Source organism: Cupressus sempervirens, chromosome 10 (assembly GCF_028749045.1).
Source record: "Cupressus sempervirens isolate cs-2001-9-10 chromosome 10, ASM2874904v1, whole genome shotgun sequence".
In the NCBI taxonomy this organism is placed as follows: domain Eukaryota; kingdom Viridiplantae; phylum Streptophyta; class Pinopsida; order Cupressales; family Cupressaceae; genus Cupressus; species Cupressus sempervirens.
Genome location: NC_143127.1, coordinates 970,057,424 through 970,080,157, shown reverse-complemented (window position 1 = coordinate 970,080,157; position 22,734 = coordinate 970,057,424). Strand labels below are relative to the sequence as shown.

The window sequence follows — 22,734 nt, the reverse complement described above, 5'->3', positions numbered from 1 at the left end:
CCTATTTCCAGGTTTTCACCACTTGGCAGATTTTTTCAGGAGTTTTTCAATTTTTTTGTTATTTTTGAATTTTTTGAATTTTTTTTGGTGATACATCAAAAGTGTCTATTGCTAGGTTTTCACTAAGATGATCATTTTTTAAGGACATTTTCTGATTTTTTAAGGATTTTTTCAAAATCATAGATATGTACAAGATAGCTAAGCAGTGAGTCTCTAAGCATAGAATTTCTTCAAATGTAGGACATTGATAGGCTCTGCAAGTTCTTCACCTTCAGGAGTAGATAGTTGATAAGCACCAGATACAAATATTGTTGTGATAATATATGGGCCTAACCAGTTAGGTTCAAACTTGCCCTTCTGCTCTCTATGCTGCTGATTTTTCGGATTCTCTCTAAGCACAAGTTCACCTACTTGAAACTCACAAGGGTGAGCTTTCTTGTTACACTGAGTAGACATGCGCTTTTGATATGGCCTCATGTGATCAAAAGCAACCTTATGGCGTTCATCAAAAGACTCTAATTCCTGTATTCACATAGCTCTATGGTCTTCATCAGTTATCAACCCACATAAGGAGACTCGCAAGGAGGGGATCTCGACTTCTAATGGGAGGACAGCCTCAGAGCCATAGACTAGAGAAAAGGGCTTGACCTCTGTAGGAGTACGAATGGTAGTTTTGTAGGCCCAAAGTGCTGGATTTATTTGTAGATGCCAATCTTTTCCAGACTTGTGAATCGTTAGGTGTAAGATCTTCAACAATGTTTTGTTGGAGGCCTCAGCTTGGCCGTTCCCTTGAGGGTAGTAGATAGAAGACCAATGTTGTTTGATTCAAAATTTCTTGCATAGCTGTTTGAGGTCCTCATTCTTGAATTGTCCTCCATTATTAGTAATGATGGAGGAAGGAATACCATACCGACAAATGATGTGGTTTAGTATAAACAGGGCAACATGTTTTCTTGTAGCAGTAGATAGTGGCACAACTTCAACCCATTTGGTGAAATACTTAGTTGTTGTAATGAGGAATTTGTGACCACTAGATGAACTTGGGTGAAGTTTGCCTACCAAGTCAAAGGCCCATTGTTGAAATGGCCAATATATCACAGAGGTAATCAACTCATGTCAAAGTGCATGAATTAAGTTGCCATGAAGTTGACATTTTTGACAGGACTTGGCATAACGAACAACATCAGCTTGCATGGTTGGCCAGTAATAACCCACCCTAAGCAGTATTCGAGCAAGTGCAAGGCCATCAGAATGTGCCCCACAAATGTTGTCGTGGACTTCAGCAAGTGCCTTTTCAGACTTTTCTAGTTCTAAACACCTAAGCAATGTTCTGTCTAGACTCTTCGTATTCAAGTCACCAGAGACCAAAGTGTAATGTGAAGCATTGCGGGGGAGTTGGCGTTTTTGGTTGTGCGTGAGGTTTTTAGGAATAACTTGATCACGTAGGTAAGAGAAGATAGCCATGTAGCAGGAGGAATCATGACCTACAACAATGTAGATCACTTAGTTATCGGAGGAATCATAGGCGGGATGACGCAGTTCTTCCACCAGGAACTCAAATCATGATTCATGTTCTTCTTGTCGGAGGATAGATGCTACAGTGGCCATGGCATCGGCAGCCTTGTTTTTTGTTCTAGGAATTTTTTGGAATGTCACAAAAAAGAAATAGTTCCTTAGAGCATCTATCAACTTTTTGTAAGGTATCAACTTGTCATCCTTTGTTTGATAGTCATTGTACACTTGGTTAATAACAAGTTGAGAATCTCAATAGATGTGCAATTCAGTTATTCTCCATTCAAGGGCCATTTTGATCCCATTTGTTAGTTCCTCATATTCTGCAATGTTTTTTGTACAAGGGAATAAGAGTTTGTAAGATTTGGGGATCATATATCCATGGGGGAAACAAACAAGACACCTGCTCTAGCTCCATTCTGTGTATAAGAATTGTCAAGGAACATTTTCCAAGTTCCCTCAGTGATGTACATAATTGAGGCATCTGTAAAGTCAACTTGCATGGGTGTTGTATCCTCTAGTGGAAAATCAGCCAATTGGTCAGCTATAGCCTCTCCTTTGATGGCTTTACATTTGACATACTAAATGCCAAATTTTGAAAGAATCATCATCTATTTAGCTAGACAACCAGTAAGCGTAGCTTTGCTCAACAAATATTTCAAAGGATCAATTTTAGCAATTAGGTGAACTGTCTGTGCCAATATGTAATGTCAAGGTTTTTGAGAAGCAAAGACCACTGCAAGACAGGCTTTCTCGATACTGGTATAGTTCATTTCATAAGCAACCAAAGTTCGATTGATGTAATATATAGCCCGTTCTTTACCACTCATCACTTTGGGCTAATAGGGCCCCTATAGAAGAAGTTGTAGCTGAGATATACAAGATCAAAGGTTTTCCCGAGAATAGGTGGCATCAAAATTGGAGGTTTAGCCAAGTACCCTTTGATTTGGTCTAGACTTTGTTGACATTCGTCATTCCAGATATGAGTAGATCCTTTATGCAAATTCTTGTTAAAAGATTGAGCTTTATCAACCGAGAAATAAATCTTCTTATGGATTGTAGGCGTCCTTGCAGACTTCTAAGTTGACTGATATTTCTTGGAGGAGGCATTTCCATGATAGCCTGGACCTTTTCAGATCAACCTCAATACCTTTTGCGGAGACGATGTAGCCTAGCAATTTTCTTGAAGTGACACCAAAGGCACACTTTTTTAGGTTTAGCCAAAGTTGAAATTGTTCCATAAAGTCCAAAATCAGACTAAGGTCTTCAAGATGTGTGTCTCATTTTCTAGATTTCGCCAATGTGTCATCAACAGTCTTCCATATTTTTATGCATCATATCATGGAAGATGGTGGTCATTGCTCTTTGATAGGTAGCATCAGTGTTCTTGAGCCCAAAAGGCATAACATTTTAGCAGAAATTACCCCATGCACATGTAAAGGTTGTCTTCTCTTGATTAGTTGGAGTTATCTTAATTTGGTTATACCCAGAAAACCCATCCATGAGGGAGTACATTTCATAACCCGCAGTCATATCCACTATCATATTGATGTTTGGTAGTGGAAAGTCATCCTTGGGGCATGCTTTGTTAAGGTCTCTGAAATCAGTACAAATTTGAATAGTTTTATCATGTTTAGATAAAGGTACGATGTTGGAAATCCATTTGCATAGTCAATAGCTCTGATAAAGTTTGCGCTCAAGAGTCTTTCCAACTTTGCTTTGACCAATAAGGCTACATGTGGATGCATCTTTCTCATTTTTTGTTTAACAGGTTTGATATCAGGAGAGATAGATAAACGATGCATGATAAGATCTGTGTCAAGTCTTGGCATATTTGAGTACGTCCATGTGAAATTGATCTTCTTGTCTTGAAAGAATCTGGCAAACTATTCTTCTTCCTCAGATGTCAGTGATTGAGCCACATGAATAATTTTAAGAGGTTCCTCTATCCCCAAGTTGATAGGTTGTGTTGGCTCAATGAAAACTGATGATCTGTCCTGAAAATAGCTTGGTAGACTATCAAGTGCCTCATCTGTAGGTGCCTCAGGGAGGTTTTCACCATTAGATACGTCTTTGTTTTTACTAGTTTTAGGTTTAGATACCGCCACAATGTGGTTTTCGCCATTTGACCATTTATTTTTTCTTTTAATTTTATGACTAAGGTACTTGATAGCTGATTCTGTCATATGAACCACGGGTTTGCTGGTGGAAGAAGTGACAGGTTCAATTGCATTTAGGTAACAAGCGATCTCATAGTCGTTTTGAAAATACTGTATTTCAGGTCTTTGATGTTGAATGGACCAATCTATTAGATAAGGATGGATCAATGAGAGTGAGGTGGAAGCTTCAAGGTTTTTGATGCAAAAAGAGTCATCTCTGGTGACATGCGAAGTTGAGCCTATAGTGAATGTTGCAAAGGAGTCCAGATCAGGAATAGACCTAGAAGGACCATCGTGATCCACTAAAGCATTTTGCGAGCCACACTCATCTAACCCTATAGTAGACTCTTCAACTACATTCGGTTGGGTTGCATAGGCATGAATAACATCTACTCCTAGTTCATAAGAGGCGTCTGACAAGTTTTCCCATTCATACTTGTGAGTCTGTACTTTGATCTCTAGCAATTAGATGAGCAATATTTTGTCTAATCTATCTTCTATTCATGTCTTCATGGTCGGATTCATCTTGTTCTGGCTGTCGAGAAGTGGAAGCTTCAACATCATCATTGGTAATTAGTGTTTCTTCTCCCCAAAGAAGAGAAGTTATAGGCATAAAGTCCTCATCTTGCGAAGTGGCAACAACAAAGGGAGGATCATCATCTTCTGATTCACTAGATATGGGTGCGTTTTGATCAAATGTTGGTATATCATCTTCTAACCCAAAGCCTAGGCCAATAGTATCTCGAATATCACGACCTTGAGTATGACTTAAAGATTCAACTAGAGCTTTTTTATTACCAGTTAAGGACCCGTGGCCTTGATAGCCCATGTCTACAAGCATTTTATATCCTTTTCCATAACGTTTAGGAGAAATGGGAGTAGTAACTGTGACGTCCTCCTCATCTTTCTCTTCCCTATAGATTCAATCTTTAATTGCTTGTTCTTCTTTCTTTGCCTCTAGGGGAACTGAGGACTGCACAAAAGTGCCAAAAAGAGTCATGGCGGAAGCAAAAGGCTTCTTTTTGGTAGACGGTTTCCCATAAGACGGAGGGGAAACAGGTAGAGCAGCAATAGAGTCTAGAGTGTATTCGCCCATACCAAGGCTCATCATTTTCAATTTTTGTTCACACTCTATAAAGGATGGTGTTAGCTCATGAGAAGAGCGATTATTTGGAACCAGTGTTTCAGCAGCAAATAACGTGTTGATAGACATTGAGTTGTCGCCGGGGACAACTATTTCATTACCATTAAAAGGGAACTTGATGCACTGATGGTATGTAGAGGGTACTGCTTGCATGTCATGAATCCATGGTTGTCTCAACAACAAATTGTATGCAAATGGTATGTCTAGGACTTGGAAAACAACATCATTCTCAACTGGACCAACTCTGATTGGAAGCAGAATTAGACCTTTGGAAGGTCGTTCGACCCCGTCATAGGCTTTTATAGTGATCTTGCGCCTAGGATGGCAAATTCAAACATGCCCAACTGTTGGATTACATTAAATGAAATGATGTTTAACCCTGTACCATTGTCTATCAAGACTTGGTAAACGCGAGTGCGGAAGATTTGGACTTCGACATGGAGTGCAAGGTTATGGGGATGACCGAGAGCTCGGTCATCTTCTTTAGAAAAGGTGAGGTAGTGAGGTGAAGAGATATGATTCACCATAGCTTGGAATCGTTCTGCATAAATATTTGTGGGAACATTGGCAGAAAGTAAAGCTTTTTCAAGGATATCCTTGTGCATAGGAGACAATTCTAATAACTTACAAATGGAAATTTGAGCCAGGTATGTTGCAGTTGGCTGACAAGGTCATAGTTGGAGATCCCGGAAGTAGTTGGTTGTTTAGAAGATGAAGTACGCTTAGGATCATGAGAAACTTTTAGGACAACCTTAAATTACCCCCTAGTGACGACGTTAAGTGGTTTATTGTATGAAGAGGAAGATTCGGCCACTCAGAGTACCACCTTAGGTCTAGTAACATTATGGTGTTGAGGAGCATTTCGTGTTTTAGGACAACCTTAGGTCGGTCATCCTCAATAGCATCATTGGGTCGATTGTCATCATTAGGGCTAGCCATGGAAAGATACTCAATAGGTTCAAGCATGCCAATGACATTGTCTGTGTCTGCATAGACATAACTGAGCTTGGCATCATGATTCTTTTTAGCAGCTTTTGAGGTTTCACCTTTCTTGTATTTTGGCAAGAGTTGTTTAAAAGCTTTGTGGTTAGAATTTTTAACGAGATCATTTGTGACAACTTTACCATCCTCAATGAGATCTTGAATTACGTCTTTGAGCTTGAAACAATTTTCTGTGTTGTGACCCTTGCTCGGTGATAACTACAAATATGATCCTCTCTCCACTACGAGGGTTTGACAGGTGGGTCATAAGGACGGGAATTATCTAGTAAAGTAACCAGCTTGTTTGCAATTAAAGTTTTTAATACCACTTCGTAAGGTTCAACCATTGGTGTATAAACTCGTCGTTTTTTGGTAAACTTATAGCTCTTGTCAAATGTTTGTGGTTTCGAATTTTCTTGTTTTGTAGCATAGATGGCAGTAGAAAAGTTAAACGCAGGTTCCTTGGTCTTAGGAGTGTCCACCACTACATCATTGACAACATATTTGTTTTTATTCCAAGGTTTGCCTTGTCTTTACCATTTCCATTGTTATTTTTGTCTTTGTTTATAACAATGTCACCCTTTTGATAGCAACATCCTCAATGCGATATGTACTTTCAACCGTGGCGTTGAAGGATGTGAATAACTATTTTCTTAGATCAAACTATAGCTCAGGTACAAGCGTATTGACAAAAATGTTGATTTTTTCAGCCTTAGGAACTTGCCGAGGGTATTGAGTATAAGGATCTCCATCATTGAAGGTATGTTGCAAAAAGTTTTTTCAGTTTTTGTTTGATGTTGCATAAGTCTGGCATAGTTACAAGATGTTGAATGTTGTAGGAGTATTGCTGGATAAAAGCATTGTGCAAGCTCGTCAAATGTTTTAAGAGGGGGACTCAATTTTGTGAACCATTCCATGGCTTGTCCTCTTAGACTCCTAGGAAATAGACACATAAGAAAGGTGTCTTCATGCATAAAATCCATGCTAATAGCATAAAAATGCCTCACATGATCGTGAGGGTCACCATTTCCATCATATTTGTCATACTTAGGAACCTCTATATCCTTAGGAAATGGTAGCATGTATAGTCTCCTATCAAATGGAAGAGTGCATATTTGATTCAACAAATGATGTTTTAGGTGGCTCTTTTGAAGTTTGCAATTGTGCAAATTGTTTCCTCAATTTTTTATTTCTTCCCTTAAGATTTCAGCCTTGGTGAGCTCTCGTTTTTGAATTATGCGTTCAACATCAAAATCTTGAGGGAGTTTCCATCCCCTTGCTGCCTTGTATTGGAAGTATTGGTCTCCGTTTTCCTCTAAAGCTCTAAGCATCAATTTTTGAGCAAAACCATCTTGTTGAAATTTTACAACATATTCGCTAGTCACTTCCCCATCACTTTCATGATGGGAAGGGCATACGCTTGCGGTGACTCTAGGAGTTCTTGGAGGTGTGTCATTGCCATCATTGCCATCAAAAGGATATTGAGAGCAAGTTCCCTTGTTCCCTTCATGGTGGGTATGATTATCATTTTCAGCTCGTTGATGTTCTTTTTCCCTAGCGTACATTTCTTCTAGGATATTTTGATTTTCACGCGCTTGTTCTTCTAAGCGACGTTGAACTTCATCGGGGTGCACCATGGTGATCAAATTGTTTTCACTGTTAGGTGTCTCATAGGGTGTATCAAATGGGTTTTCAAAGCTGTAAAGCGGATTATGCCGAACATTGGCTGTTTGTGTTTGAGTAGATTTGGGGTCCTCCACACAAGGTTGTCCGTGAGGGCGTCTAGGAGGTGTCTCCAATTGCTCGAAGACAAAAGGGGTATGACTACTGTTACCAACTTGAAATCTAGTTGTAACCGGCATGTAAGGATTCGTCTTTGCTTAATAGGAAAAGAAAAGTTTGTCAGATTTGAAGCTTTACAATCAAGATTAGTCACTTGTCAAAGTATAATAGATGGCTTGTCAAACAATGCTCAAGAACTTACAACACTGGTGACTTGAGTCGAGTGAGCGAGCAAGAAGCTCAATAGCGAGTAGCTAGTATAGAATGGTAACTGGATTTTGACAAGTGATTCATCAATGATGCTTTGAGACTTACATCTAGCAGACTAAACCCATCTTTTCAACTTCAAACAACACCTAACAGATGGATGTGCAACTAAGACCAGGAAGGACTGGGGTGAGAAGACCCTAGATTAGATAAAGCGGAACACAAACTCAGTTTCGGTAGTAAATAGTCTTAGCCAATACTTTCTCAGAAACTAGGCAATAATAGGACGGCATAATGTCGTTCAATACAATTTTCACTAATTGGGTGATACTTTTGTCTTGGGTGATAGTTCGCATAGAGCGAGGCGATAGATCTCATTATAGCAGGGCGATAGACTTTGTAACAACCAGGCGCCACATTTTTAAAAAGGCTGTCGCGCAATATTTCTCTAGAGAGCAGGCAATAAAGTGCCAGTTTTGTGCAAAAAGACAAGTTTTGACTCCAGAAGTTTATGTTTCAGTTCGACAATCAGATAATTTTCAGACCAGTTAGTGTGAGATTTCAGTTGGTGTCGATTACCAGTAAGGTTTTCAAACAGTAGGTGTTTTAACATGTCTCAAACAATTGAACAAGGGTAAAAACAACCTTGCCAATATGCATTTGTGATATCAGGACAGCCTTCCTACCAATGTTACCGAGATGTTTGATTTGTAAGAACGTTAACACCGGTCAATACATTCGAAAACAATAGCCAAGCAATCTACCATAGAGTCACGGTTCAATACTCAACAACTTGGTCCATGCTTGATGCTCCTTCGCCTCACACCAAGTGGATGCCCACAAGAGATATTGGCTTTGTCATGGAAGTCCCGTAAGCACAACCAAGGGAACACATATGGTGAGTGTAAATCTTGGGGTGATTCGGGTAGTCCACTAGGATCAATCCTTGCACCAAAAAGTTGAGTGACAAAATAGGGTAGATATTAACTTAGGGTGTTTAGGAAGGGCTTCCGTTCGTAATGTTCCTCTTGCACCCAATTAAGGGACACCCTTAACAGAGCTCGTAGTCACAAGAGCACCTTAAGCGTTCTTGCCTAGTGATCTCCTTATGGTCGAAATCCTATAAGCGATCACACTAAGCGAAGACAAACACTACGCCTACCAAGGTTTTGTGTCCTTGATAGCCTTGAGTTTATAGTGAGTTGGAAGAGCGGGGTAATTTGCTTGTCCCCACTTGGGTTGTTCCTCTTAGGTTGTCCAAGAGAAGGCCCTCTAAAGGACTCTAACTACCACGAATTGGATCCGCTCTCAAGGGTCAAGATTTTTGATTCACCACAAGGGTGAAGAGCATACTCTCCTATCTTGATTACTTCCCCCAAACACACCAAGAAGATCCAATTACCCCTTGCTTTTGAAATCAAAGGTGGGTCAAGATTTCTAATTCACCGCAAGGGTGAAGAGCATACTCTCCTATCATCAAAGAACCTCAATCGCAAGTTTAATGTGCCTAAGAAATGAAAGCAACTAGTAGAATGCCACACATGGAATAAAATAAATATAAGCAAGTTTGGTTTTTATGCGTTAGGCAGCCTTGCAAACAATTGTTAGTAGCTCTTGTGCATTTGAAGCTTTGACATGCTTTCTTTTAAGCAATTTAAGCAAACGTTTCAAGGTAACACTCTGCAATCACAACCGTTAGCCCCACAAGTTAGCTTCAAAACAATATAAAATCTGTAAGTGAACCTCTCCAAAACAGCTAGACCTGTAAACTAGTAAGTAGGAAGCAACAACTAAAAAATTGACGAAATCACCAAAACAACAAGCAAGTTAAAGTTAGGCAAAAGGTTTTGCTGGAAGTTTATTGTACAATACTTTCTAGTATAACTGCGCGACAGAATCTTCTGGTGCGATATTTCTGCCTAAGTAGGGCAACAAAACTTACAATACTGAGGCGACAGAGTACAGTATAACCATGTGACACTATTTCCAAAATGTACCGCACAACAGTTATGAGAACTATTATACGAAACTGGAAAAATGTCACTCGAGATCTGCGACGTTAAAAAAAGAAAACTTGCAAACAAAATGTAGAAAATGCAGAAATGCAGCAAAAAGAAGAGCAAAACTAAGACGATCTGCCCCAGGGTGGGCACAAAAAATGTACACTAAGAAAGTGTCACACTCTAAACCCTTCTATCCAAGGGATTCTATTAGTTCAAAATGCTTGAATGCTAGCTTAGAGCTCCCTATTCACGGAGTGCAAGAGAGTATATTTCAAGCATAAGAAGGCTCTCAGCTGAGCCTTAGAAATACACTTCTTGCTAGTAAACCATGCAGTGGGAGGTTCCAAAGACAAGACGCAAGATTGCAAATGTCCACAAGGAGGTCCTCAATAATGCAGTGCAAGATGGAATCTAGGCTAGAATGAGAATGCAAAATGCAGCTATTCTAAGCAATATGCAAGTGTTACAAATCCAACTATTATGCTATTATGACACCTCGTAAGGCTGATCATTGGATGACAGCAAATTGTGTGCTTCGTTATGTGAAGAACACTACAGATTATGAACTTCTTTACTCACAGATTAGTGGGTTCACAGATTCAAATTGTTGAAGATGGTAGCTGCGATAGAGATCTTTATCTCTGGAAATATGAACGTTATTACTGTTATTGTTACGTTCAGCTGAAAAGGACACTTATGTTTAAATTGTAATATTAAATATAATGACATGTCATTCACATACATTGAGGCATGAATATTCAAAGAGTTATTATTAATTATAGGAGTTATAGGAATCTCAAGAGACATTTCCTTTATCATGTGAAGAGTCTCTCCTATTGTTATATATTTGCATCATGGAAAGGATATTGTACTCTTGAACATTTCATTATCAATAAAGACATTTTTTTTGTGGCTGGGTTTTTCTCTTCATTCTCGAAGGGTTTTCCTAGGATATTTCTGGTGTTCACTGTTTTAGTTTTTGAGCTCTATTCTTATTGCTATTGATCATTATTGATTTCTGGGCTCTAAGTTTCAACATGGTATCAGAGCTAGTTGGATAATAGCTTTAAAGATGATGTTTTTTTGATTTTTTAGTGTATATCATGTCTCTAAGGGAATTTTTTTTTATGGTCTGGATATGAGATGTCTTCATCATTCTCTATGACCCTCGATGCGGTTTAGTGCATGTGATTACAGAGATAAATCAAAATTTTTTGTATATCTTTTATTCTTTATTGAAATCTAGTTATTATATGTTTTAGCTCTACATGGCGAACTTTTTAGTAACCACCTTCAATTGAAACTTCTCCGTATCACTAAAGATTATCTTCAAGGTCTCCATGCAGTAGGTCTCTCTTGTATCTTTTGATAATCCCCTTCTAATTTTTCTTGGATCGCTTTGTATGCTTTGTTCGATGCGGATTTGTAATTATTTTTTGCTGTGATATAAGAGACTTTGGACGTCATATCAGGGTTTTGTGTTAGTATTGATGAACACGTCTATGTGTATTTGTTATCGTCATCTATTTTTTCTTGTGTTGTATTATTGTTCATCATTCATCTTTGCTTGACAGAGCTTTCTAAAGATATAATTTATAGTCTCTCAAGAGGATTCGCTCGTCGTTCAGGGAAGTCATCAATTTTTTTTTGCCTATGTATATTATGCGTGAGATTACTATGTTTGAAGAGCTCGTTGGTTTTCCTTGTTGGGTGTGGAGGTAGCGCCTATCCAAGAGGATGGTTATCTATCTTAAGCATCGAAGGTTCTTATATGATTTCACATCTTTGCTCGTATTTCATCAAAGTAGTTGTTTCTATGATTATAACGATTGATCTTTTATGCTTGTCATGTAACTGACAGTCATGCATCTTTGGGTCTATGCATCATGTGTCATCAGTTATGCCTTCTTGGTTCTATTTATCTGACGTTATGTCTTTGCATTTCTAGCTTCTTGAAGCCATTTTTTAGTTTTTCTTTTGATGAGAAAGCAGGGATTTGATGCACGAGCATGATTGCTTGTGTCTAGGCATGACAGAACACAAGTGGTCGAAGCAGGAAACTCTCCATGAATCGAAATTCTCTACCTTCGTGTTCTAGATGCTCTCCTTTCTTACCTCTCCATCATTCTTGGTTCATGGGTTTGTTTATATTACAACTTACATTACGAAAGTGAAGGATTTGATTTATATTGTGGTTTTTTCATGAATTGCATGCCCCTTATTTTAATATTAAGTCGCAAGTGTTTCTACAATCATTTGATATATGGAGTTACATCTTGCAATACTGGTTATCTTCGAGTATTAGAAGATTAAGTTAAGCGTCGACTGCACTGAACGAGTCGAGTCAAATTACCAGGGCAGTCGGGCTCTCACTTCAAATTTTGACTACGTTGTAGTCTTGTTTTTTCTTTTTGATGGTACTATGAAATGAATGAATTCAAGAATCAAGACCTCATCCGTTAAGGAAAGATTTGATATGAAACATCATCTAGATATAATTAAAGTGGAAAATGTCACCGCTCTTTAGTATGAGGTGTCACTGTCTTACATAAGTTGGGTTGAATATTTCAGAGGATAGCTCTAGTCATCAAATATTATGCAGAGTGTCAAGTTATTTAAATTTTTAATTTTTTTTAGTGATTGCAAACATTTGTACAGGACTGTTTCACAATTTGTTTGTCCATACCAAGACAGTCTATTCAAATGATTTAGGAGTGGCAGTTACAATTATATTGAACCTTGCACTCTTCAAAATGGTGGAAGTGTAGAGGGAAATCTTGAGATAAGCTTTCTTTAATTGAATGTTATCATATCATGGAAACTAATGCATATTTTGGAATTAATGTATATTGGTACTTATGATTGATTTATCTTAATCTATTGGTTGCAGGAAGCAATGAGATTGTGCACTTGAGATTATGCAGTCTGAACGAGAATGTTTCTTTAGAAGGAGATGTTGAGCTTTAGAGGGAGGTTTCATCATAATTAAGAGGGAGTGCTTATGCTTGTGATACTTATGGTATTTATAAAATATGAGACTTAAATGGAATCAAGTCTTAGTTTGTTATTGCCTATTTTATTCTTGTTTGAATAAATGAGATTGTAAGATCAGCTCTACTAACTCTTTCACTATGCGATAGTGAACATCATGTTGAGAGAATTCATTATGTCATCATGTTGAGAGATTCCGTGATGGGAGTTGGATGTCATGTTGAGAGATTCCATAACAGTTCACGTTGAGAGAGTCCATGAATAAAGGCTTAGCTGTGAGTCTTACAAATTTTTCATGTTGAGAGATTCCATGAATGTGATTAATTGTTACAAGTTTTCATGTTGAGAGATTCCATGAAAGTGATTAATTGTTATAGGTTTTCATGTTGAGAGATTCCATGAATGTGATTAATTGTTACAAGGTTTCACGTTGAGTGATTCCATGGATGTGATTGATTGTTATAGTTTTTCATGAATCTTATAGGATATATGGGATAAGATTTCATTATTAACATTTTGGTTGCAATCTTGTGTGATTGTTCAGCTAAAGATCTCTCTTTGGCTAAGGAGTGTTGAAGATGGTAGCTGCGATAGAGATCTTTATCTCTGGAAATATGAACGTTATTACCGTTATTGTTACGTTCAGTTGAAAAGGACACTTATGTTTAAATTGTAATATTAAATATAATGACATGTGTCATTCACATGCATTGAGGCATGAATATTCGAAGAGTTATTATTAATTATAGGAGTTATAGGAATCTCAAGAGACCTTTCGGTTATCATGTGAAGAGTCTCTCCTATTGTTATATATTTGCATCATGCAAAGGATATTGTACTCATGAACATTTCATTATTAATAAAGACATATTTTTTGTATGGCTGGGTTTTTCCCTTCATTCTCAAAGGGTTTTCCCAGGATATTTCTGGTGTTCACTGTTTTGGTTTTTGAGCTCTATTGTTGTTGCTATTGATCATTATTGATTTCTGGGCTCTAAGTTTCAACACAAATTGGGTAGGTTTTGTTGACGATAAAAAGTCAACTTTTGGATATGTGTTCAGTTTGGGATCCGGTGCTGTCACATGGACTAGTAAGAAGCAACAGACACTTTCTCTCTCCTCTACAAAGGCTGGAATACAGGGGGACATTTAAGGCATGTTGTGAAGCTGTTTGGCTTCGTTGGGTGCTTGGGGATATGTAGATGTCACTAGCAGAATTGACCACTTTGTTTGTTGATAATGAAGGCGTTATCAAATTAGCACAAAATCCAGTGTTCCATGAACAAACCAAGCATGTGGATGTTCATTGTCACTACATACGACAACTGGTTGAAGACATGACAATAGACTTGCAATATGTTCCCACAGCGGATCAGACTGCAAACATTCTTATCAAACCTCTTGGTCCTGACAAGTTTGTCAAATTCAGAGGACAGCTTGGTGTTGTGGATAGATTAACGCCATTAAGGGAGGGTATTACGATAATAGATAGCCTCTATTATTATCTATAATTATTTAATGGTTGTCTATTTGTAATCTATTGTAAATATTAAATTGTTTCTAATATTTAATTAGCTTTTAGTCAGTTGTTAGTCAACTATTAGCTAGAATAGAATGTTTCTATTCTTTACCATCGTTTCCTATGGAAACATCGTTTATTCTTTTGTATATAATGATCTATTGATCACTGTTAATAATAAACAAGTATTTTTTACTAATTACTTTGTAATAAAAAGGGTTCTAAAATCAGTCATTTTGAATTATTGTGAATTCCCTAGAATTATATTAGACATGAAGAGACTTAACCATCTTGACTATTGATTTTTTAATTTCAATATTACTAGAACTCAATGCTTGGTGCTATTGTTCTACAAGCTAGATGACCTTGAATGTTTAGTTTTCTTTGGATAGCTCTAGTTGAGTGCAATGTATGATTGAGTTATTTCGTTTAGTGGAAAAGAGTCAGTGAGCTAGCAAATCTTCCAATGAGTTTTCTATATGCCATGTTCTAAATAACAAGCATTTATGGTGAATCTTCCAATGAATTTTCTCTGTGCCATGTTGTAAATGACACTCATTTGCCCTTTCATAATTGTTTTTTTGCTTTATAACATTCCTGAATCCTGATTGATATTCACTAAAAAAAAGAAGCATTTCTGGTTGATGAAAATTTGGCAAGATTCTAAAAGTAATTGGATAAAATCAAGGATATAGACTAAATAACAAATCTGTGGGCTCTTGTGAATACTTGTGGTTATCTTCTGTGGTATTCTTGGGTAAGAAGTTGCAACTGTTTTTTAAATGATTGGAATTTCACTTTTTGATTGGTGATTTCAATAGAAGCTTTTGTCCACTTGTTTAAGTTTTTTTACAGATGTTTATGTTTGCAGGACTATTGCCAGACTAGTCAAATATTTTTTTTTGCTTAACTCAATTCGTAATTGCTAATAATGAAATTAACCGGTAGCTTGTTGGACGGAGTGTTTTATTGCTATCAAAATTTTCAGGTTAAATGTTTCAACCAGCATTCTTAGCAGTTAGCACAATATATGGGATAGTGATTTCTATTTCTTAACATAGGCAATGGTCTGTGTTATGAGAGAGTCATTTCTTCATCATTAAGCTCAGAAATTATTTACTAGTAATACAGTTCCTGAAGTATGGTTTAGTTACAGTTTGGCAAAGCATTGAGTGTCGAAGATTTTATCCATGAAGAAGCTAAGTGAAGTGAACTGTCAAATAGATGTAATAACATCCGTTTGTTCGGTGGTATTTATCACTAAAATTGAACTGCATCAAGTCACACTGTGGGCTCTGTTTATCTCTGGGTTAAAGAAGGTTCCTGGAGACTTATAGGAGAGATTTGTTATTATTATCATGGATGTTGTTGTCTATTTCAAAATGGATATTTATAGTATACTCCCTTATCAGTCTCTTTATACCTACAGCTCACTTTATCTTAGTCTGGCCCTACAATCACTTATTCTTAGTATCTAGTTCCAAGTATGCAACTTCATTATTCATCACCTTAGTTCAAATTTGCAGGTCTGGAGTTGATCTATTTCATTCTTGTGGTGATTGATTTGAACCCTAAAATTGTACACTTGAATTTCTCTCAGTAATGGCCCTGGGCAGACTAAAGTGGACCTTATTTCAAATTGCATGGTAGGGTGGTGTATTTAAGAACCACCCCTAATTCATTTAGTTCATCGAGGATTATCATGTGAGCATCCTAGCAGATTTGTTCATGCACAATCATTGTAGGCAAATGACATGATTGCTTACTGTCTTTGAATTTCTCTCAGTAATGGCCCTGGGCAGACTAAAGTGGACCTTATTTCAAATTGCATGGTAGGGTGGTGTATTTAAGAACCACCCCTAATTCATTTAGTTCATCGAGGATTATCATGTGAGCATCCTAGCAGAATTGTTCATGCACAATCATTGTAGGCAAATGACATGATTGCTTACTGTCTTTGATCTTGGTCTGTCTTGGAGTATCCTTGAGGAGTACATGGTGTTTGCAATTTAATAGGTTCCCAAAGTGTGTAAACACATCAAGTTCCTTGCTGTGGTCCAGTTATCAGAAGATTGAGGTGGCCTGTCTTTTGTCATCGGACTCCTTCCACTGCACTTGCATGGGCACATCATCAGCAGTATATTCCATCATTGAAACTCTAGCTCATCTAATTTCTACAATTGATTCTGTATATAATTAATGTTAGGTGTTATTTTCCCAGATATCTATCTGTCTATATATATTTTGCAAGTAAAGCTGTACATGATACCAAGTTTCAAGTTTAGAGATTCATATAATGCATCAATTTTGAAATCTAAATTTATTTTATTCAAGTAGAAAAAACTGTGGGCATGTCTGGATATCCTTGCAATACTTGTCCCTGGACATAGGGCAGGTTTAGAGTGCATTTTGGATGTCATTAAAATTCAAAATTATGGGACAGAGAGGGGATGTTTCCTGCCATCCCTATGTCTCTGGAATGGGTGTGGGGATGGAGTTGCGGGGTTTGGAGGGATCTTTCCCCATGTCACTTATTTCTACAATCATTTTTCCTTTTCAAATTGCATGTTTACATTTATAATTGGTCAGGCTGTCATCACATTTATGGATCTGTATTAATATCATTCCACTAGTGCTTTATCTGTTTTTTCAGACTAACCCTAGCATTAGAAATTAGAATGATGCTAAGATTTTTTATAGTTATTTGTGTAATGCCAAAGCCAAACATTTCTCATCTGACTGGCATTTAACCTGTTTTTGTAAGCCGTATGTTTCAGGTTTTTTTCCATACCCCACTTATGATGTTCAATTCGTTTTCTTCACGATTGTTTTAGGAACACTCACTGATTATAGTCTGCATGCCGATTCACCTCTTTTGGTTGCCTCAGGGCACTAACAAATTTTAGTTAATATACTTATATCTCTTTCTGTTTCTTGTCAACCTAAAAACTCTGAGTCACTAATCTGGTCTAAAGTAGGGGCTTTCTTTCCTATCTTCTTTGAGAAAAGGCTTTCCCTGTAATCCTTCTGCTTGGCTGGTGTAGATTGTTAGTTGATTGATATTATTTAAATGCACTTTTTTGAAAGAAGTTTCTAAGTTGGCTTTTAACAAGGTGATTTTCTCAACATGTAGATGTTGCCAAATAATGGGTCGTAGTGAACAAGAAGAGTTAACTGCTGCTCAGATATTCTATCCATGCATGCAATGTGCCGACATTTTCTTTCTGAAGGTGTCCCCTTCATCCTTGAATCCTTTTTGAGCTTAATGAGGTTTATGCACAAGCTCTATAATATATAAATTGTGTACAATTGCTATAATGACTCATGGCTGAATTGTGGGTATTGCAGGCTGATATCTGTCAGCTGGGCATGGACCAACGTAAAGTAAACATGCTGGCAAGAGAGTTTTGTGATGATACAAAGAGAAAATTCAAGCCAATAATACTATCTCATCGTATCCTGATATGTTAAATATCTAACTTGGTGCCATTTTTATGTTGTCTCACATTGATCACATTTTTTCCTTATATTAAATATTATAGACATGTTGTCGGGACTACAACAAGGACAGGAAAAGATGTCGAAGAGTGATCCAAGTTCTGCTATCTTCATGGAGGATGAAGAGGTGGTGTAAATTTCTACAATGTTTCCTGTGAAATTCTGCGTGGAGTAATACACGCTTAAGGTTGCCTCAACATCAAAAAATTGTGGATCTATGTTAATTACAGCATTTAATACAATTTTTTTTTTTCAGGCAGAAGTGAATGTGAAGATAAAAAAAGCTTTTTGTCCTCCAAAGGTAGTTCAAGGAAATCCATGCTTGGAGTACATTCAATACATTATTTTTCCATGGTTTAAAAAATTTGAAGTACAGCGCACGGAGGAAAATGGTGGTAACAAGTATGCTTTCGACCAGATACCCTACAGACTGCCCATAGCTTTTATTTTCTGGTTCATGTTTTTGTGCATGCTAGTCATTCACTTCTCATTCATTGTTGTAATTTTTTCTCTTATGCATATACACGTTGTCTTTCTGGATGTATCTCTCTGTTTGGTACATATTTAGTTTGTTATTGTTTCTAAAGAACGCTCTTTGTTATTCATATTTTCTTTTTATGGAGGTGTTCAAGCTTTTGCATGTGATATATGACAGATTTTGATTGTATCTTCTTACCAGGACCTATGCTACTATGCAAGAGTTAGCAACAGATTATGAAGCAGGAGCATTACATCCAGCTGATGTCAAACCATCTCTCTCCAAGGCTTTGAACCAAATATTGCAGGTGACCTATAGTTAAGTTTTTGTAATTTTTCCAATTGAGGGTATATTATCACTTAAATTTTGCTACTTTGCAGCCCGTACGCAACCATTTCAAAACTAATGCAGTAGCTAAAGATCTGCTGAAGAAAGTCAAGGTGCGTAATTATATCTCAAGGACATTTTTCCTTCACTGATTCCTCTAAGTTATCTTGTTACTTGAATTAAAAATATTTAGGCAGGTTGCTCAAAAGTACTGTTGTAATTTCAGTTTTCATATCGGGATATACTCTCTTGGTGTCATGTTTGCAGGCATACAGAATTACTAGGTGATAGATACGAAGTCAATGTCTCAATACAGCTTCTGTGCTGCAAACTGAAGATTTACAGTACCATCTGTTGAATATTTATACTCTAATTTTGTTTTTAATATCTATCAATATGAGGCCTACACTACTGCTGACAATATAAATATAATTATCTCTTTTATACGAGATTCAATTTGTCAGAAGGCACAAAATTAGGTGTTGAAATTACAAAATAGAATCCCAAAGGCCATATTTCATAAATCTCATTTTGTTTGGTCACTGTTTGTTGTTCAGACAGGTAAATGATGCAGCTCTGACTTCATTGTGAACTGAATTTAATGTCTATGTAATCTCACATCATTGAGCACATGCAAAACCCACCTTCTTGTTATGCGGGCCAGTAAAGAACTTTTATCAATTTCATTGAACTATGAGTGAAGAATGCTCTTTATGCTCATAAAATCTTATGCCTTTATTTTTGCATAGGGCATGTGCAGAAAATCGCACACCTTTATGGGCATGTGCAAGGCCAATAAAGTTCTTTTTTCAATTTCATTGAACTATGAATGAAGAATGGTCCTTATGCTTGTAATTCTTATGCTACCATTTTTGCACAGGAGTTTAAGTTATGGACTATTATTAAAGGATATGATTATTGTGTTTACCTTCAAGAGGTAAATACCAGAGTAAAGATTGATTTAACTAAATTAAAAAAACGCCCTTCCAAGCATTCAGTGGCAGAAGTAATTAGTAAGTAATTGCAACAAGAATGGTAGAGGAACGTGCAATTGTATTTTGATTGACCTTTAACGCTGGAGTTTGTGATCCAAAAATTTGAGGGCTAATTAGGGTATTGCAATAATAAAGAACTGTATATCGAGGACTAATTTTAAGCCACTATGACTATGGTGCATGAAGGAAATCTGTGTTCTCCAGTAGGACTAAAGCTCTAGATTTGAATTAGATGGGTACTTTGTTATCCATGAAGACCATATTAAACAATGTGTATAAACCTTCAGAAAAATGTATAATTGTGACTGCCATGTTTCTTCGACAAAGGTGGCTTTAAATATTTTAAAAATGCTCAACTATATTTATTTATAAGCGTACAGGGAGTAGGTTTCTGGTCCCATTCTATTAATTAATTAAATGACAATAATAGAATGCTCTTGATTATAACAACCATGTGGCAGTAGGCTCATTGAGGGCAACTAAAGGGCTGTTTCATGTCAGCAGAGCAAGCTTCTACACTCATAAAAGGTTTATAACAGAGAAGCAGGAGCATGTTAAGAACAAAAATATGAAATTAATTGTGAATGACTACCCAGAACTTAATGATCATGGCCTGCTCTACCCTAGCACACCTAGCAACGCGAAGGAGGGCTGACAAAACCCTTTTTCGTGTTAGTAAACCTTGAAGAGTTGGCTTCTGGTGCCTTGCAAAGAAATCTCCAATCATGGATCACTCGGGCATGATGTATACCACAAATTTTCTTTCTAATAATTTTGATCTTCCAACTCGAGCATGATGTATACTGCAAATTTTCTTTCTAATAGTCATAATCTTCGATCTAATCATAACTCTCCTGATCATAGCTCTTCTTGTAGTACCAATTCCCATAAATCTCAAATTACTCCATCAAAATCCACCTCATCCTTATCCTCCAAGCTTTTTGTGCATACTTCTATTCAAGGAATATTTGCAAACCTAACTTCATATTTGCATATGAATTTCAGTTGCAATAGTCCAAGTTGTCACCGATTTTTGCTTGGTTAAGTTTCCATCTGTGCATTGTTAAGTTTCCCTGCAAACATTTTGAGCTGCATTTCCATATTCAAACATGCAATGGCAATGCAAAAGCCCTCAATCTCCATTTTGATTAAGTTTTGATGACTTAAAACTAGCTTTTATTGCAATTTTGAGTCTTAAGAGGCATCATTGCAGGTAACTTGGATTACAACTTGCAATGTAGTGTCAACTTGCAATGTAGTGTCCAAGACCCGAGATTACAAGTAATTTACACCTTCGACTTGCAATGCAGCTCCTAAAATCCAATTTGTAAGTTTCATTTAAGTTTGCACTTAATAGATCTCCTAAAACCTGAAATTGGTCATCTTTCTTGTGTTCTGTTATGGTTTTTAGTTTGTCATGTGAAATTGGGAGTAGTCGCCTTTACAAGTAACAAATATACATATTACTACAAGTATAGAAGGGTTTGTTTTTTTCTTTATAAATGCTTTGGTCAAGTTGGGTTTGAAACCCATTATTAGTCCCTGCAATATATGTAAGGCAGTGAACTAATGGTTTCATTAGACCCCCTGCATTAATTTGATGGCAAAATCAAATGTTAAAAGCTAAAGTTTTTACATATGTATTTTTAAATTTAATTATCACATTCAAGTATCTAATTTTTCATTGGGTAGATGCCAATTTCTTGGGTATAAACCTCTTTATCCGAATTGAAAAAAGCCACAAAAATTTAATAATAAATAACACCATATTTAATGCTTGTCAGTGTTATGCTGTAAGCATTTTGGTTTCCGTGGACTGTCAGTGCACGACATGTCAGATGGAATGCCAACGACAAATATTTTTCCAGATTTGATGATCAGCTCGGATCATACTGGCAGACTATGCGCAGGAATTCTCTGGAAGCTAGATTATGCTGTGTATGTTTTTCAATGACAACAATTTTAAGCCACACGGATATTTGAGAATCACAACCTACCTGGACAGCGCATTTTGTTGTTGCAACAGGATTGATGAATTTGGTAGGTGTCAGCATCACACGACTTTTCAGCTCTTTGTAAAAACACACAGCAAATGATAAAATGTGAGTGTGGATGTAACACTCTTTCTTTGCATAGACGACACCCCTCTTTCCTTCCCCTTAAAACATCTCAGAAACTGTATTCCTCTTGCTGCTGCACAAAGCAACTAAATTTATTGCGCTATTGGAGATGAAGCACTTCTCCCATCTATTTGTTTGACAAATATTAAAATGTATTTTCTTCCATAAAATTATAAATAAACAAATATATTTTTATTTCATTTGCTCTGTATTATATGACTACACTGTGTTGTTCTCAGAAACTTAACCAAAGGACAGGGGGTGGGGTTGTGTTAATTATTGTTAGTTGGACAATTGTTATTTTTGACCCGGAAATAGCAGTAGTATTTATGGGTAGCTTGGACAGTTGTTTGTCCTTATCTATGAATAACAGTTGTATTTATGGGTGGTTTGGATAGCTGTTTGTCCACTTGCCAAAAATTAGTAAATGGTTATTATTTACTAATTTTAGAGATTCCATTTTGGACACCTTGCAACCAATTTTATTATTGGCTGTCGAGTTGTCTTAATCTCAGCTGTTGGTTTGATTTAATCTCGGTCGTTGGTTTACCAACAGTAGTATAAAAAGGGGTCATTGGGTCATTTGGATAAAAAGTTTTGAAAAAACGTTTGCAGTGTTAGCAAGGGCGCAATGTTAGCGTGGAGATAGCACTGGGGAATATCAGCGAGAGAAATTAGGAGGTTGTCGGAGTTCTGCCAGTGAGAGGCAAGGAATTTTGTATCTCTTGATTTGCTGAAGTTTAATATAATTCCTCATCTGTAGAACTGGTTTTCCCTTAGGGGTTTTTCCAAGGACAATTTGTCCGAAAATATTGTCTTCATTGTGTTGCGCATTTCTTTCCGTATTTTATAAGTGAAGTTGCAGTTGTGTTATTTTTCAATATTAGCTGGAAATTTGTTTTCAGCAGTTTAATAATCATTTATGATAGGAGATTAATAATCAGTGACTGCAATAGTTGAATTTTTCACATGGTATCAGAGCATTGTTAAGGGTAGAAGAGTTTTGCCCTAGGAAAGA

General features: G+C 36.9%; 1 protein-coding gene across 1 annotated transcript in view; it reads left to right on the top strand.

The window, feature by feature from the left end:
- The window catches only part of LOC149537216 (Tyrosyl-tRNA synthetase, class Ib, bacterial/mitochondrial), a 74,718-nt gene extending 55,299 nt beyond the window's left edge, over positions 1 to 19,419 (top strand). Inside the window, exons 4-10 of the mRNA XM_089807374.1 lie at positions 17,432 to 17,528; positions 17,647 to 17,752; positions 17,841 to 17,923; positions 18,053 to 18,198; positions 18,476 to 18,581; positions 18,655 to 18,714; positions 18,869 to 19,419. Of these exons, the coding sequence (XP_089663500.1) occupies positions 17,432 to 17,528; positions 17,647 to 17,752; positions 17,841 to 17,923; positions 18,053 to 18,198; positions 18,476 to 18,581; positions 18,655 to 18,714; positions 18,869 to 18,889 (619 nt within the window). The 3' untranslated portion in view covers positions 18,890 to 19,419. The remainder of the gene's footprint in view (positions 1 to 17,431; positions 17,529 to 17,646; positions 17,753 to 17,840; positions 17,924 to 18,052; positions 18,199 to 18,475; positions 18,582 to 18,654; positions 18,715 to 18,868) is intronic.
- The last annotated feature ends 3,315 nt before the right edge of the window (positions 19,420 to 22,734 follow it).